The 19,147-nt window shown below is 33.6% G+C and overlaps 1 protein-coding gene across 1 annotated transcript in view; it reads right to left on the reverse strand.

The window, feature by feature from the left end:
• Nucleotides 1-1,344: 1,344 nt before the first annotated feature.
• Nucleotides 1,345-19,147, reverse strand: part of FGF7 (fibroblast growth factor 7) — a 157,193-nt gene continuing 139,390 nt past the window's right edge. Inside the window, exons 2-3 of the mRNA XM_044076365.1 lie at nt 2,869-2,972; nt 1,345-2,155 (exon numbers count right to left, since the gene is read on the reverse strand). Coding sequence (XP_043932300.1) covers nt 1,916-2,155; nt 2,869-2,972 — 344 coding nt within the window. The 3' untranslated portion in view covers nt 1,345-1,915. The remainder of the gene's footprint in view (nt 2,156-2,868; nt 2,973-19,147) is intronic.

Here is a 19,147-nt window from a genome sequence, read left to right on the forward strand (position 1 = left end):
TACAGTAGTAACATTCAAACACAGTATTAAAGAATTTTGCTGCAACAGCAGGTGAACACTGTACCAGATGCCCTATTGAAAAATTAATATACATGCATTGTCATGAAAAACACTCAAAATCTGTTGAAATGCTTGTTTTTTAGTGCTTTCGTTTTAATAAATGCAAGACTTCTTCAGATAAAACAGTAAAAGTCCAAACACATTTAAAGTGGAGCTTATATAACATGCTAGGTCACTGTCACAAGAGAACAAATCCCTCTTTCACTCAAGAAATTTAAAGTTATACCCCCTATTAAAAGTCTTTACATAGCTTAAATTACATACTGTTCCATGGATATTAATCATTGCTTATACATTTCTTATGCCTTTCATGATTTGTTTATGGTTCTAAGTTTCAGGTCACATATTTCAGCAACCATTAATATCCATGGAACAAAGAGAGCTTTGTTCTCATGTTACCTAGGATGTTATATAAGCTCCATTTCAAATGTTTTTTTTTCTTCTGAAGAAGTTTCGCATTTATTAAAATGGAAGCGCTACAACCAAACATTTCAACAACTTTTGAATGCTTTTTGAGATTGTTTCCTGCTGGAACTGCAAGTTAGAGCCTCTGCAGTAACGTACTTTTTTCTTGTTTGTATACTTTGTTTTGGAGCTTTATATGCATTGTCATACAGATAAGCAGAATGATATATTAGCTTGTCGTCCTTATTCAGTTTGGGAGTTAACTGTGTTATCTGTGATAACTGCTGTTCATAAATTCTAACTACATTTTACGTGCCTGACTTAAATCTGTTAATTAAACAGAATTATGTGTAACTTGCTGAACAGCAAGAAAAATTATTTAGTCACATATTTCTTCAGCTGATGACTTGCATTTCTTCAAAACAATTATAAAAAAACACTCCAGTGGAAGAAAACAAAAGAGGCAAATACAAAGTCTTGGAACATCATATTAAAAATGTTTTGCTGCACATTTATGCCATACCTTTATTATGTCACTCTGTGAGCAAGACCGTACTGCCATCATGTGCAGATATACAGTGGACACTCAGATAACTTCAAAACTATTTTTAATATTTTGCTAAATAAATTACTACGTGTATGTGACCAGTATGTCTAACTGAAAACCAAATAAGAGGTGCTGTTTCTAAAATTTCTACAAATTAATTCCTGTTTCTAAATGTTTTATTTCTTTCCTTTATAAAATTGAGCTGTACATTTTAATTTCAAGTCCTTTGCCTACCTTTATTCCATTTTTTCTGATTTTATTACTGTCCAGGCAGTGCAGTCAGTCATGATTCATCTATCTCACTTTTGGCTGGCTTGCTATTTTTTTTGGGGGGGGGGGGGCTCTTACTAAGTCCAAGAATGATGCAATTGGATTCAGTCAAGGACTGTAATCAAATAATTTTTGGGTGAAAGTGTTATATGCAGTTCACATTTTCACTATGAAAAGAAAAAGCAGACTTAAAAGCATACTTCTAGCTTATTAGCAAATTGGTTAGAGTATTAATCATATTATGCTTTTTCCATATTAGGACACTTTAAAGAATGATAATCAGCTCTGTATAAAATCTGAAATGTCTATTGAAACACTTGATCTCTGCATTTTTATTAAACTAGCAGCAATGTAAGATAAGGCAGGTCTTTTACAAATTAATGCACTCGATACTATACTGAATAAGATACATAATTTAAGTACCTTTAGTTACTATTAAAATGATTGTACAACTCTTAATTACAAATTTCTACAACTTTTATTTAATAAATCTGTAGAATAAACTTTATGTGTTTTAAAGCATTGTCTTTGTTTTGTAATACACTTAAAATATTAAGGAAACACAAAAGTGCAAGTCCAGCTTGTTACTTATTCAGTAGTATTCCACCTTCTGATATGTTCTTTCTTTCAAGTCTAAACAACTCTGGTGCTGGAATTGGTTGCTTTTTGATCAGTATTTGGTAACAGTGGCAAAGGAAGAAAATGAGCTGACTTTTTTCCTCTCTTTGTCCTCTTGCCATTTATAGGAGCACCTTTTGCATTCAAAGCAACATACATTGCTGTTCCATTGTGTGTCCAATTTGCTGATGCATATGTATTATAATGATTTTCTTGAATCATTTCTTTAAAGTTGCAGTCTTCATTGCACACTTTCTGTAGAAAATAAGAAATGTTTGATTACTATATGACCATAAAGAAAACAGTGTATTTATTGTAATGATAATGACTAATAGTTAAAAAAAAGTGCTGCTAAAAAATATGTATATGCAATTGACTGTGGAGTCCCATGGGTCTAACACTATTTATAGCCTGTTAGGCACAAGTGACTTATATAGACTCAACCATTAGACAAATTCAGACTGAATTAACCAAGCCCAGGACTTGCAGACTAAATCTTATTAGAATGTCAAAGCTTTAATCATTTGTGCTAAAGACAACTTGGTATAGTTACTAATTTTCTGAAATTAAATAATTGTTGGTCAGAGTCACTCCAGGCAGGCTGTGAGATTTTATTAGTGTACCAGAGATTTTGAACTACCAACCATAAAACTTCTAGTTGGTCTTGGGTGAATTGCTGATTCTTTGTAGTGAACAGCTTCACTTTCCTGGAAATGTAGCAGTGTCAGACTTGATTATAATTAATGGAGAGTATAAGCTCCTAACAAAAAGATGTAAATGTAAGTTTGTAGAAATGTCCATTCTGGTTGTTGATGTGCTGACATTTAAAACAACATCCTATATCCATTTATTCTGTGCAGTGATTTAACATAAGACTTGAACTAGTAAAATGTTTGATTCCTTCTATTAGTTCAAGTTAAAGGATGTATTTGTCCAGTTTATAAAGGCTACATACTGTTAATACTTACCTTCCCAAATAACTGCCCTTGCATGTTCATTGCCAGGAAAAACTCACTTTTAACTCCCTTGATTGCCACAATTCCAACGGCTACAGTTCGTATTTCCAGAATACCTGCAGAAAAATCGCAAAGATCAATAAACTGGATAAGCCTTGATGAGTATCTGCTGCTGTATTTGCTTTTAATCAGTTTGTTGCACTTCCGGCTTTATTTAAATACTTCTAAATGGTCTTTAAATACTAAATTTGTGCAGCTGCACATATGGGTAACAGATTTAGCATACTTCTTTAGGAAACCACAACGCTCTAACTTAACAGGAATTCAGACACAGAAGTCTCTGTTTTCTCTCGTTCTCATTTTATCAAATGCTGTATTTAAGACAAGCAAGTGCAATTTCTTATTTTAAGCAGTAGATTTACACACCATATTCAAAAGGGAAGGGGGCAGAAAAAGTAAATATATACAATTTCACATTTGCTACATTTGCTCCTTTTATGTTGTAAAACACGTTTGTAAAAGTGCAGCTGTACTGGTTTTGCATGGACCATGAAAGCTACTTAAAGCAGTTGTCATTACTAAACGGCTTGAAATCAGTACATTAGAAGCCAATATCTTAATCTGAAACAGTAAAATGTTTATCAAGAAACATTGCATCCAAAGTAAAGTAGTAGTAATGACAGCTGCAGAATTCAAATGCATATTGCTCGGTAGATAAAACAGGTCACAGCTTCAATAGCTTGTGGATAAATACAAATACTGAGAAATCATGCAACGTTTAGGATACTTTACTTTAGTATGATGTTAGGAAAGATTGCTTTGGGCTGGATTCCAAAATAGTTAGGGAAGATGTCCTTCTGCCACAATAGATTCCTGTTTCAAACTGAAGTTCAGCACCTCAGATGGGGTGGTGATGGAGTGACATGAACTGTGCAGTGATGTATCAACAAATGCTGTCCCAAAGAGCACATCAGTGCCTTGGTTACATAATGTGATTGCAAGCATACCTGTCAACTGTACATATTTTCACAGAATGTCCAGATTTTTGCCTCATATTTATGGTCCTTTTTTCATAAAATTTAGTTTTTTCTGGCAAATTAGTGGCAATTCATGAAAGATTTAAGTTAGAAAATAATGACAGACATTTGATTTTCAGACTTCAAACCCTTCAGAAAATTCATGTTAATGCAAAACCTGTGATTCTATCAACTTTCTAAGTTTGTAAGAGCAATATTTAAAAATTGTCCCTATTTTTTTACTTTTATTTATGGTTTTGTTCAGATTTCTCCCTCTTAGAGGTTGAAAGGTATGATTGCAAGACATCCAGTCTGAAAGTCATAGTCAAATTGTGTAGTATGCCATGAGCCATTGCTGAGGAAGCTGCCATGTCAAACAGGTGTTCTATCACGATCCCTATCATTTATAGTACCAGATAATACTATGGAGCAGCAAGGAAGACATTGTGGAAAATGGTGTATGCAAATGAGTGCATATTGATAGAAAAATGAAGGTGCACAGTTTAACGATTGTGCAATGAAATGCAAATGAGCACATCAGTGCCTTTGTTACATAATTTGTTTGCAAGACATACAGCCAAAAAGTCTGGTTCCTATTATGTAACCGAAGATGCAATCCTTCAAATGCATCTTGATCAAACTTGAAAGCACGAAACAGCAAAATAGTGAAACGGCATATAAGCGATTTATTTCCCTGGGAAAGAAATCGCTTGACTGCCTCTGTTACTTTGCCATTTTCGTCACTGTAGTGCGATCTCAGAGTTGGTATATTTAAGTAGGGGGAGTGAGGGGGACGAAGTTGTTTTGAAGTTTTTATTTTTATTTATTTTTTTTGTGGAACAGCGATTTTTTCCCTGGGAAAAAAATCACTGTTCTGAGAGTTCGGGATTATAAGCTTTCACTTACATGGAGTCAATAAATCAGCGTTCGCTTTTTTAAGTGTTTGCTGATTTAATATAGAACCAAAAAGACATAGTCGAATTGTGTAGTATGCCATGAACTATTGCTGAGGAAGCTGCTTGTCAAACAGGTTATTATTCACAGTACCAGCTAATACTGTGGAGCAGCAAGGAAAGCATTGTGGAAAATGGTATATGCAAATGACTGCATAATGACAGAAAAATGAAGGTGCGCAGTTTAATGAGTGTGCAATGAAATGCAAATGATCACCTCAAAAGACAGTCATTAATCATAGCTGTAAGACACATTAGACATGCAGCAAGTTGCATGTTACTATAAGAACAAATAGTGAGCAGAAGCGTTTGGAGTTGCAACAAGCAAAGATGCTCAGAGCAGCACTTGCTGTCAGTCAGTGCTGCTGTCTCACACCAGGTAGAGCAAAGCAGTAGCAGGCAATATAAATGAAAACAGTACTGGCAATGGCTTGTTGGCCTTTACTTAGATGAAATAACATGTGTTTCCAAAAGAAAGTGGTACTGACCAATTAAGTCTGTTTACAGCAGTGCTGAGAAGCAGCAGAAAGTGTTGTGCATTAAAGTAGTTCTGGAATGTAAAATCAAATGAGTGATTTACAGTCAATTTTTACAACTGTGTAAAGTGAAGATGATCATTCAAGAATATTGATTCCAGCCATAAAGGTTCTAAGAGAGCTTGAATAACTAACAATGAACAACATAATTTGTTTCTAAATCTAATATGTGTTGTCAAAGAGGAAAAACTTACAGAAAAGGTAATGGATGCTTTTTTTAGAGATTGTGAATGGACAGAACATAGCCTTAGACAGGATGCCTAGAATGGAAAAAGAGGCCTAGAGTAGAAGGACTCCATTGCGGGTAAGTTTTAGACTGGAAAATAAGTCTTCAGTAAGAGTGTGATGAGCATACCTCTCAACTGTCCAGGTTTTTGCCTCATATTTTTGGTCTATTTCTCAAATAATTTATGATCTTCTGTCAAATCTCTGAGGATTGAAGTCACTAAATAATGGTATACATTTGAGTTTCACACTTCATATCCTTCAGAAAAATGCATGCTAAAACAAAACCTGTTATTTTAGCAACTTTTTAAGTTTATAAGAGCAATATTTAAAATATGTCCCTGTTTGTGAGCCTTTGTCCCCCAATTATTTTAGACTTTGTTGAGATTTCTTGCGCAAAGTGGTTGAGAGGTATAGTGATGAGAAGAGAATGGGGAGGAGAGCCTGCTGCAAAGGAACTACTGAACTATGAATAACCTAACACCTGAGTTACCCATACATTCTAAGGATATTGGAGTCAGGAAACATTACGAGGACTGCATTATATGTGCATACTAGCTACTAAGAATTCTAACGTTATTTTATTTAAAAGAGTTTTGGGCTGCATGAATTTGAAGGAAGTGATTTTTTTTAAATATAAATGTGTAAGTCTAAGATAAGGACTATATGAGTTATACTGAAAATGTTCTGTTCATTGTTTTACAATGAAGACAGTATGCTTTATCTTATGTCTGAAGCATGAAACAAATGATGCAGAATGTGATTAAATGTATATCCTGTTTGATGTAATGACCACAACATATATACAACACAACAGTGGATGATGGACGTACAGTATTCATCCCATTACTGCAACTGTACAGACATGGCCAGGAATAATTCATAAAAATTTTCAATCCTTGGCCATAACTGTGGGGTAAGGATATTTTGCGTATTATATTAATGATAGGATCTGGTGCTTGTTTTAATCCCATTGGCTGGAGATCACTGTCACCACTATATTGGAGATGGGATAGTATGTGTGCAGAACTGTGTGGTTAATTCCATTGCACATGGCTATGAGATATGCCTTTGTATCCCTTTAATAAAATGTGTGCTTTATGCTGTGCCACTTCTTGTAAAAATTATGAAGTTAGCTATGTTATGATGAGAAGCACATCAGCTTCAATGGCACACCAGATACTCTGGTACTGATCTTGATATGGTGTATCCACAACTGTAACTCCGAAAATCTCTGCCTCAGGTTTATTAAACACAGAAGTGACTGGGGAATCATATTTGCATATCTAGATATCTGACACTGCCAGGAAGAGTATGCAGATAATCCAGGGATTCTGTGCACTTTTATGAAATGAATAATACTCTGGTCTGTATGTTTTTTACTGTGTGTCATCCCTATTGAGTTGTGGACTATATGTATAAATCTTCTCCTCTACTTATAGTCTAACTTCTGAATTTGCACAGATTTTATTCTGTACTTATATCTTCCTTTCCCATGTTATATACCATCCTTTCCTTGCTATATAATGAGGACTTGTAATAAATCTTATTTGAAACTGTGTATTCTACAGTTTGGAAAGAAGATTAGTTATTTGTTACAGTCTTTATTTCCTACCTGGGACTGCAGATTACTGAAAAAATGTACTACTCTGTAATCAGCAGAGTTGTCTTATGTATTTTAAAGTTAGACTTTAAGAAAGCCACTGTTATGCCAGTAGTTACAGATGTGTTTTACATATTTATTTTGAACAAAGCTGAGAGGGACCTGTGGCAAAGTAAATCAGAAATTACCTTATGGATTTTTATAAATGTATGTCTTCTGATTTGGTTTCAGGTTAGGTCACAGTACAAAAAAATATTTTGTAACTGCTAAAAGCATCCTTAGAAGTTAAGCGTGGCTTCTTTATGGTGACAGAAAATGTGCTTGCTTAGACTTTGTCCTATTTGATCCGTTGTCAGCATTCCACACTGTGGACCATGGAGTTCTTTTACATAGAAAGGTTATCCTATTACATTGCTGATGTGGAACACACAAGTGCTGCAGGGAGCACAGAAAAATGTGTTGTCTGCAGCTTCTTCAGAGTCTTTAGACATACCCTGATATCCATTGTGGTTATTACAATCAGAAAGTATCACTAGTTAGTGTGGTTTGAACTTATTACCATGCTGATAAAATGCAGTTTATTGTAGCTTACTAGAAGGCAGTCAAATTGGAAGTGCCTGCACACCTGAAATCAAATTACTGATAACAAAGAAGTTAATATAATTTAAATTCAGACAAAATAAAGTAACTTTTTGTGTAACTTGTCATTCAGATCCTCTGTGCAAAATTTGATCCATGCTAACGTCAGTGTTAGTGGAATGAATGCATTTAAACTGTTTTATAGGTTAAGGATTTTTACTTTTATTTTTTGAATGGTGCCCTAATGGGATGTTGAATCCAACAATTACAAGAAGTGTTTTTCATTAGTACCAAAACATTACAAGAGTCACATTTTGACCTTGCATTATTTTAACATTATTATTATTGTTGTTGTTTTTCATGTCAACAATTATAAGAAAAAGTTCTACCAAAAGCCTCAGACAAGCCATCTCAGCAACCCTAAGAAATTCTGGAATACTATCAATAAGCTCCTTCATCCTGGTAACTCCACTATACCTAACCCTTGTCCTAACAACACTCCCCTGAAAACCGCCACTACACTAAACTGCTACTTCATTGACTATCAGTAAATCAAACCAAAATAGTAATTCCTCTAACCTCACCTATCCCCCCTCCCTTCGGCCAGAAAATTACCTTCTCAGTCAATCCTGTACCTACTAGCTACATAAAAACTCTGCTTAGCAAATTAAAGCCATGCTGTCCCTCAGCAGATAATCTACCTCCCCTCTTCCTTAAGTGTGCTGCTAACTCTATAGCCTACCCTGTCTCCATCCTTATTAACTGATCTTTGAATTTACTGTTCCCACAATCTGGAAACAATTTTACATCCTACCAATCCACAAGGGAGGACACTCCACTGAACTTTCAAACTACTGGCCTATAGCCATTCTGTCTCCCTTCTATAAATTACTGGAAAAATGTGTACACAAGCAGCTCATGGACTATCTTCTTCAAGAAAATCTACTCACTATCACCCAACATGGATTCCGTCCTAACCACAGCATGACTACTGCCCTAATTTCGTTCAGACAGACTGTCTCTCAAGCCAGAGGCAATAATAAACTTCTTTCCCATCTCTTTCTTGATCTTTCTAAAGCATTCAACACTGTCTGTCACCCCAAGCTCCTTTCCAAATTGTCTGATCTTAGTCTATTTAACCCTACTATCTCATGGTTCTCTAGCCACCTCTCTAACAGACAGCAGTCTGTAAAATGTCTCTCTTCCTTCTCCCCCTTTCTCCCCATCAAGATGGGAGTTCCTCAAGGCACCATTCTAGGTCCTTTACTATTTAACATCTTTACAAACTGCCTCCACACCTTCTGTTCTCACTCTTCTCTAATACAATATGCAGATGATTCTACGATTATCTCCATTTCTGATAATCTCTCTGACCTTCACAGCTTAATCCAAAACTCTTTCAACTCTGTTAAAAATTGGCTTACTTACTAATAATCAACTCATACTCCCCCAAAAAAACAAACTTCTTTTATTCCACCCAAAATCCCTCATTCATCTTAAACCTGCTTTTTCTATCACATCTCTAAGCACCACTGTCATTAATGTTGAAACACATACCAAGCTCCTGGATGCAATCACTGATGATCAACTCAAATTTGATCTAAATGTCCATTATTGCATAAAAAAGATACAAACACCAAAAACTTGGTTTGCTATACCTACCTTCTTCCTAGTCTTCTTTATGGCTTACAGATCTTAAATACCATACAATCCTCTCTAAAAACTAAGCTTGAAGTCACAGTAAAGTGGCTAGGTATGCTGCAAACCAGACCTGCAACTCTCACCACTTCCTCTGTCTCCCAGATCTCTAAACTGGTTAGAATTTCTCCACCAGCTCCTACTACTTCAACTGCTTATCATTCACTCCATCCTAAACAAACCCACTTCCTGCCCTGGCATCTTCTCCCTCATCTCTCTTTATACTGCTACTAGGACTCTTTGAAGCTCTGACCAACTGCACTTGGAACTCTAGAAGACCAAAAGAACAATGGGCCAACATCTGTACAGTTACTCAATTGCCCTAACTTGGAACAAACTACCCCTGTCCATCAAAACAATATCCAATACTCACAAATTCAAAAAAGCTCTAGAAGAAAATTTACTGAGCTCCTGGACTGCCACTGCCAAAACCCAACCTAACTCTCTTCTCTAATTACTCTTCCCTTACCCATATCCTCTTTGTTCTGTCTAGGAACTGCTCAAGACTACTCCACTGGGATGTACCCTTTCTCTTCTTTATATATCCCTGACCTTGTTTACCTATTTTTCTATCTGCTACAGTAACTACCATTGTTTTTGTTTGTACTCATTAACCCAACTGACTGCTGATTTATCTAAGTTGTACTGTACTTAGAATTTTAGTTTGCATATATAGCTACTTCTATATTTAGATGATTGTTTTCAAAGCTTTGTATAGTTTTAATTATTATTTGTATCTTCAATGTGTTCTGTTTCAGGGCTTTTCTCCCTGGGCCTCCGCCGAAAAAGGTCTCATGTTCAGTCAGACATACCCTCTCAAGAAATGCCAAAATAAATAAATAAATAAAATAAATGTTGTCACTGGTACAGATATCTGTTGCATTACCTCCCCATCCACCCACTCCACCCAATGAAAATGCTTGCATATACTGATGATAAACTGAAATTCTTGTGCATTCTTGTGTGTAGCTAATCCTAGTCATCTACCACAGCTAACTGCTCCGGTTTGGCCAGCTAGTTTTCTTCCCTTGGCCATTGCCATGGGGCACTGCTACGATACCATCCTTCTCACCATCTTACCAGCTGAATGAGTGAACTGGCTTCCAAATGTTTGATTTTATCCCTCCCCAGCTAAATGTCTAGAAGCTGGGCTGCTTGCTTAATCAAGGTAGTTTAATCAGATACCATTCATTTATGTCAGTGTGTGTGTTGAAAGATTTAATTGAGCACTTAAGTGTAAATGTTCTTAAATAGTTTACTTATTTTCTGAATTAAGGTGTTACAAAATGTTAATTGAAGCAAGACATGAACTAACTTTTCAGGATGTATATAAATGAAAGGGTGCTTTTACATTTCCAGTTTATTGTTATTACTTTCCTTGCAATAGCAAGGAGAGACCAGAGAAGAGCCACTTCTGTTCTTGGAATGGAAGTAGGGATTAGAACATTAAATAATAACAAAGAATTTGTTATATCACAATTATCCAAACACAGTGCTTTAGTGAAGTTTTTGAAGTCTGACCAAAATGGCGCAACTATTTTACATTCTAAGAATGTGATTCCAATTTGCATTTAAAGTTTCATCACATCTCCAACACTTAATATTGTCTTTTTTATATATCAGAGCGATTTTATGTGGAGTTAGGAAGCTTCTGTGTAAGTACGTCCACATAAATATTTTCCAAAAAGTAGATGAGGTTGTATCATTAATACATTTAAGTGTGAATGTTTTATTAGTATCTGAAAGCATTTCATTATTTATCTTTGTGGAATAGTTCCAAAAGAACATATCCACAGTCAAGGATTCAGCCTCAAAATGTTGTATATTGTTGATAAAGATGATTTGCCTTTAATTTCTGAACTACTGACTTGAAAAAGGAAACCCAAAATCCTAGGAATACCTCTTGAATCTATATTTAATGACAATTTTAATTTATTACTTATAAATTCTGTAAATATTTGTACATTTAACCAATTGTCTTGCCTTGTATTGTATCTTACCAGAGGATAATTGGCTTCATGTAATGTGTTATTATTCAAAAATTGGTGCCAATACTTTGAACTATTTTCTTCAATTTCTTTTATTTTATTTATTTAAAAGAATCTATACAGTGAATGCAATTGAAAACATTAAAAACAATACATTTTTAGTAAGGTAATTACTATGCATTATCTTCCTAAAGTGTGTTAGAATATAGTTAATGAAGGGTGTATAATTAGGGTTTTTCCTGACATTGATGCTAAATTCTTTTATGACCAAATATAATTTGTTTGTATTTGAAAGTATGGTATTATTTACTTCTGTATTAATAGTTGATAGTAAGACAGAATTTTGAATGATTTTCCAACTCAATGTGTAGCGAGGGTTTAACCAATAACTTATTAAATTAATAATTGAATTATGTATACAATTCAATGTTTGGAAACCCAATACCACCATCATCCCAGTTTCTAAAATGCCAGTTGAAAGATATTCTCAGTTTTTTGTGGATGAGATAGAAACTGAGGTAATAAAGAATTTATTTGTTTAATTAACTTTTTAGGTGAAGAAGCAGTCAAAGATTGTATAATAAATATAATGTTGGTAATATGGTCATCTTTATCAAAGATAGTCTATCCTCCATTGTGAAAAGCCTTTATTCCAATCTTCTAAATGTTTCCTTATTGTATTAATTAAACACTTATAATTTACCATTGTAGCTTCATACCAGTTAGACATAATTACACCTAAATATTTAAATTGCTGATTCTCCCAATTAAACTCATTATGTTTTAAACAGACTACTTATCTTCTTATTTATTAATAAGGTTTCAGTATTATTATGATTAAAAGTTAGACATGAAATTTTCTCAAATCATTTTAATGCATTAATAATATGTTCTAAAGAGGAATCAGTACCTCCACTTGTCAGTAAGATATTGTCAGCAAAAAAGTTGTATTTTAGCACAATAGTTTTTATCCATACAGAAGCCCTTTATCATTGAATTTGATCTAATAAGATTCACAAAAGCCTCAATTGATAAAGAAAATAATAAAGGAGATAAGGGGTAGCCTTGCTTTGTGTCTTTAAGTATTTTAAGGGGGCTAGATAAAAAAGATCCAATTTTAATATATGGTATTAAATTCTCAAATAATCTGTTAAATTAATAAAATCTGTTGAAAATTATATTCTTTTAGGACTTTAAATACATATCTCCAATTTATAGAGTCAAAAGATTTGTCTAAATCTAAAGTTATAATTGAAAGCTCTTTCTTTTTCTTATTAGCTATATCAGTCAATATGAAAAGTTTAATGGCATTATCTTGAACTTTTCTGTTTAGAATATCTTGCCTCAAAATGGGTGATATCATAGCATATTTCCGTGAGGGAAAATTAATTGAGTTATTTTTCAACCCTTCAACTGCTTTTAATAAAATTCTTAACATATTATCTGGGAATAATTTATATATCTCAGGAATTAATCTGTCTAAACCAGATGCTTTATTATTTTTAATATTTTAATTTGATCTTTTAATTCACTAAAAGATATTGGTTTATTTAATTTAATGTTTTGTTCTTTGGTCAATTTATTCTTTATATTTTCTTTTAGAAAACTATTTAACATTTCAGAATTCTCTGCAGAAAATCTGTTTTTGTTTACTGCTTTATAATGCCTTCTGAAGACCTCTTGAGTATCCTTTAGGTCTGTCCCACTTTTAATTTTATCTCCAACTTTATATGTAATTTATTTGATATGGTTTGTATTTTTTTAATCCTTTGGATCTTGCTGCTAGTCTGTGTAAGTTTTTTGGGTTAACCAAGTATGATTGCAATTTGACTTTTTTTAAATTTATTGACACTTTATGATTCAATATTTCCAAATATTTTCGATTTAACTTTTTCAATTCAGTGTTTGTACTAATATTGTTGACTTTTTTATGTAGCTTTCAAGTATTAATTTTCACTTGCAAATTAGTTCATTCTTTATCCCACTCCTTTCTTTTATTTAAATACCAACGTTTGACTCTTCCATATAGGTATGGTTTTAGTGTGTCCCACAAGATGACATCAGAGGTTTCTTTATTTTTATTAAGCTCTAAGAACAGGTTTAATTCTTTTAACAACCAGTCTTTAAACCCATTAATTTTAGCAGTGTAGGCTGGAATTATTTGCCAGTAAATCAGATCACTAGGTTTGATATTAAAATTAAAAGATAAAGCATTGTAGTCAGACAAAGGACAGGATATTATTGAAACGTCTTCTATCTTAGAAAATAATTTATCAGATATAAAAACTTTACCATTAGCTGTTTCAGTGCCAATCCTCTATGAGTAATGTGTGTCATTTAATGAACTTGGCAGTTTTATACCATAAATATTTTTTAAATTTATGGAATCAATGAAATAATTTTTAGCAGCAGCAGTTAAAGCAGGTTTCTTATCTTTAGTAGTGTCTCTTGTAGAAAAGAATACAGTTAAAGTCACGATCTAAAATACTCTCACCCATTGAGTATGAATAAATTATATCTAAATACTTTGTTGCAGTTTTGTCACCAATAGCAGGAATCTAATACATATTAGCAAAAGTAAAGTATCTCTTATTTAACTCCACGACCACTAAACTCAACATTCTATTCTTATCTGACTAGGTATTCATTATTTTAGGCTTTGTTAATGTTTTCTTCCATAAGATTAGAGTGCCTCTTCTCTTGGAGTGGTAATGTGAATCTGCAGATATATAATAATCTTTAAAGTAAGTTCAGTCTATCTAAATCTTTTTGTTTAGATGAGTCCATTGTAAAAAAGCAATATGCACTTTATTTACCTTTAAATATTTAATTAAGCTACCTCTTTTTATAGGGTTATTGAGACCATTCACATTTACTGAAATGCATTTACAAACAGACATGTTTGAGATTGTGCTAGAAAACAGTGAATGCTGTTATGGACATAAGATGCAACATATCTGCTTATAATATTATAAAAAAAACTATTCACATCCCCTAACATGGAATAAGTAATTCCAGGTTTGATGACATACTCATCTAAACCACCCTCATCTATCACAAAATCACTAATCTAACCCTTTCTGGACCTACTACCTTAAGCATATCTTAGAATTAATCAAATTAAAAATAAATAGCTTCTGTCCTTAAAACATTGCACATATTAGTGAATAACTCTGAAATATAAATAACATGCCCATCTTAAGCAGGATATTTTCTTATTAGTATACATTATATCATGTATGTTCAAAATATAGAAATGTGTATCAGTCAGATAGTACGCTTAGTTTTATTTATATTCAGTTGATATGATAAAATATATTTACTTCTTTTAGTTAAATAAAAAAAAACAGTAGAAACTATAGTGACAGCAGCATTTCAACTATTTCAGCTGTATTTACATCTCAGTATGGTTCGCTGTTAACTTAATATATAAGTTCTATAGCCATAGCTTAATGAAGTAATGTAGGTATAGTTAAAGTATCATTTCTTACCTCCTTCCCAAAATTCAAGATTACTTAACTAATCCTAAAACCTAAGCAACTCTCTAGCGTTACTGATTACATCCACCAGATTCTTTGCTCCCTCAAAACTGTCAATGTAATACTTCAAACTCTGAGTAAATCAAGAAAAACAGAGCTAAACTAAGATGAAAGTTTATTGTGTATTTATGCCTATCTAGAATTTAAAAGTGCTATTACTAGCTATGATTTATATATTTTGAGTTGCTTATAATTAGCACATTTCACGTTAGTATGAAGCATTATTCCTGCAAACTCTTTAATGTACTCCTCCTTTTCATAATTAACATGGTAATACAGTGACATTATGTACTTCCATGTTGTTTGTTGAACGTTCTGTAAAATATCCTTTTGCTTATAACAGCTGTAATTATAGTAAAACCTAAAAGTAAAGGTTGTGGGAAACAGTACAATGTATTTTCTTGTTATGTAGCCTAGTATAAAGGCAATAGTCACATATAGACGTATACCTAAATATATATATATATGTATATATATATATATATATATATATATATATATATATACACATATACACTCACAGACATACATATATATATACACACACACACACACACACCCACACACACACACACACACACACACACACACACACACACATGTATACACATAAATATATATATGCACACATATATACATATGTAACCTTATAAAAGTAAACAATATATAACGAATACCATGTAGTAATATCATCAAATATGATGTTAGAGATAAATTGACATCATAGATATTTTAGCCATGGAATAAACACCTGTTGTCTACCAAAACAAACTCTTAAGTAAAACAATATTCCTAAATGTATATGTAATACAACTTGAGATAGTATTCAAAGTTCCTATTCAAATTAGCCACCAAAATACCAACATGCTTACTTAAAGACAAACATATTCCAATTCACTAACTTTGTATGCAATTTCTTCCTCAATACGTTCGGTAGATCTGTGTAGATTTGACTTGCTTTATAATTAAAAAAATCAAATAATTTTAATAGGGAGGGATTCCATGTCTTTATGTCTTGTCTCAAAGAGTTTTATTAACCTGCAGTGCATCAGTGTATCCTTAAATAGTTGAATTCATATATATAATAAACCAGCTAGGAGACAAAGTTATTTGTTGCTATAAATTAAATATCAAAGTCTACAACAGGCAGTAACTATCATTCACTGGTAACTAGTTTGCTTTTTTATAATTAAGCAAGTGATATGTCTTAATGATAGTAGGATGAAAGATTTAATAAAAAATTATATTTGGTTATTGTAATAAAGAAGAGCTCAAATTAGGTTTGAGCACATCTTGCAGAGAGTCATATATTAACATGAGTGAACATTTGCCTTTAATCCTAGGAAAAGTAGAAGATAACGATTTATATATCAACAATGCATAGTATACCTATATTCTAATGTTAATGATGTACAGTAGTGCAAAACTGTATTATAAACTTAATGTGTTCTCTTTCCAGTGCATGTTTAAATAAGCTTTGTGTCAGTCATCCTAGAATGTAAAATGCTTTTGATTATAGGTGTGCAATCTAGTCTAATACTATCCAGTGCAGTATGGGTAGACAAGAACTCCAAAACATATTAAAATAAGTCTCAGGATTATGTACATGGATAGCAAAACCACCTTCCACAAAATGATTTATAACAGGTTGTTGATTATTAGATGAGAAGACTTTTTTCACAAAAGCATGAAAATGTCTGTTCTCATAAATTGTAGAATTCATTCCACTAGCGTAATAGCTACTTCTGTTGCAGTTTTTCTGTACTGTTGGTGACATTTGTGAAGCTGTGACTTGGTTTTCCATTAACAGTTTTGTTAGACACTTTAAACTGGATATTATTTCCAGATCCAAGTCTTCTTTCTCTTTTACTGTCATCCATGGCATACTCCCATGATGGTGACCATAGAGGAGGATTATCTAGAGACACTGTCCTGAAGGTTATCAAATATGGACCTCTTCATATCAGAGATGAAAGTTATGTACTTATCATAATGTTACATATTTAAGAAGAAGGTCCATCTTTACTAACATTTCTCTTCCTCTTTTACCAACCTTCAGTGTCATACTTTTCTGGAGCTCAGCCTTCTCTTCTTCCTGTGTTTTCTTCTTCTGTTTCCTCAAGATTGTTCACCGAAGAAGAGAAAATTGAGCCATGTGTGGTGCATTATGGGAACAGGGAAAGTTCTAGGCAGCCTAGGAGAACTTTACCAGCTGAACAATCCATCCTACAGCATCAGTCCTAAAAATTACCGAATAAGAATCTTCTTTACAGATATATTGTATATTAAGTACGTAACTTTTTTTTTTTCATTTTTGGGTATGGCTATCCTTTAAGGCAGACAGATGATTATTTTATTAATTTATACAAGGGAGTGCCATTCAGCTTCAGACTTAAACTGTATGTGTTCCACCTTAATTCTGGTATTCAGAATTCATTTGTTGTCCCTGGTATATCTGAATGTATAACAACATTAACCTCCAATCTGAAACTGCCTGCAGGAGCTAATTTTTCACTAAAATGTTATATTTTGTACATCACTTCTTCTGGCTCAACACATTAAGTGGTATAGATATATTCAATGTTTCACAGTATTTCTTATGTTTACTAGAAAGCTATGATGTTTTTATATTATTCAGTCACATTACTGTCACTTATGTACTTACTCACTTTCATTGTACTTTTCCTGGTGAAGACTATGGTACCAGTGTGCTAAACAAGAAAACAGAAAAAATTCCCTTTCACTAGCTGCAGATTTTCCATGTATTGTCTTGTTAGCTGTGAAATATAATTATATCCTTGGTCTGTCTCAGGCTGTGCCTAGTAGGTCATTCCTAAAACAACTATGATGGGATTTGCTCAGGAGGTGTGTTTTTAAGACACCTGAACAATTTAATTTTGTTCCTTTTAATATAGAAGAGTAGTAGGTTTACTCTGATTTTCTTCCAGATGACCAAGGTCTTCACCCTGACAGAGAGAAACTCAGTGATACTATGTAAGAAAAACGTATTCAACCACATGTGTACTCATTATCTCATTATTTTGCTCACCACCCTTAACTCATAATCATAAATAAGTATGGATGTGGACTGACTGGTAAACCAGTAGCTTTGTTCAAGAACTGTTCTTGAATCACTACCACAGAATATCTGTTACTCACAAAACTGCACACATTGTTTCAGTCTGTTTGTTAGTCAAGCACATTTCCCCCTGAAACTCACCCATTAATGGAAGTCTGTTCCCCACCTGAAAAAAGATTTTTCCCCATGCTCTCACCATGGTCTCACTTAATTTGCATTAATCAGTGCATGTTAGAGCATATGGTCAAATCAGGCTTAAAGGACATCATCTTCAAGTAGCAAACATGTCTCTGCTAAGTATTCAAGTTGGTACCCTGCTAACCTTGGCTATATCTTCAAATCCTGTGCAATTACGTGCCATTTCTCCCCCATTACCATAAACACTGTTCAAACCTGTCAGTGGGTATACTATTTTCTTCTTTATTTCTACAATGATTGAGATATTTAAAACTTTTATTTCAAATTTTATACCACAAACACTGATAGCCATTTGCTAAGCAAAACAATGCAGCCTCACAATGAAAACAAACTCAGCTTGAACAGCAAGCTTCTTTGCCCTTGAAACTCACATTCATTGAAATGGCATTGAAACCCGCAATGTTATGTTATCCATATCTCGTCTTCGTTCTTGCTGTTTGGGTTCGGAGCCAATCCTCGACTCTGACTCGGCCGTATACTATAGCTCGAGAGCTTTTACTGACTTGAGGCTAGCCCCTATCCCAGCATGCCTAGCGGTAGTTACCCAGCTCTCTTTTGCCGCTTGCAGCGTCAAGATTGCGGATACTGGCTCAGGCTAACTGCTTTTTCTCTTATATTTTTGAACAAAATTTCCTAGTTTAGCTTCTCTAATTTGTTAACTGTAGTTGTCCTTCGTATTTCTACCTATCCTTATCCCATCTGAGTGACTTGCTTTTGTATGGATTAACGATTTTTCTCTCTGGCCTTTCCCCTCTTCCAAACTCATTTAAATTAGAGGATTCTTCTTCCCTTTCTTGCCTTTTGCTTAACTTTTAAGGAGTTGCCATTTAAGTTAGAGGCTCTCCATAGGGTGGGAGTTTGCCACTTAACTTAGAGG

This window comes from Protopterus annectens, chromosome 7.part0 (assembly GCF_019279795.1).
Source record: "Protopterus annectens isolate FY-2018-M chromosome 7.part0, PAN1.0, whole genome shotgun sequence".
Taxonomy (NCBI): Eukaryota; Metazoa; Chordata; order Ceratodontiformes; family Protopteridae; genus Protopterus; species Protopterus annectens.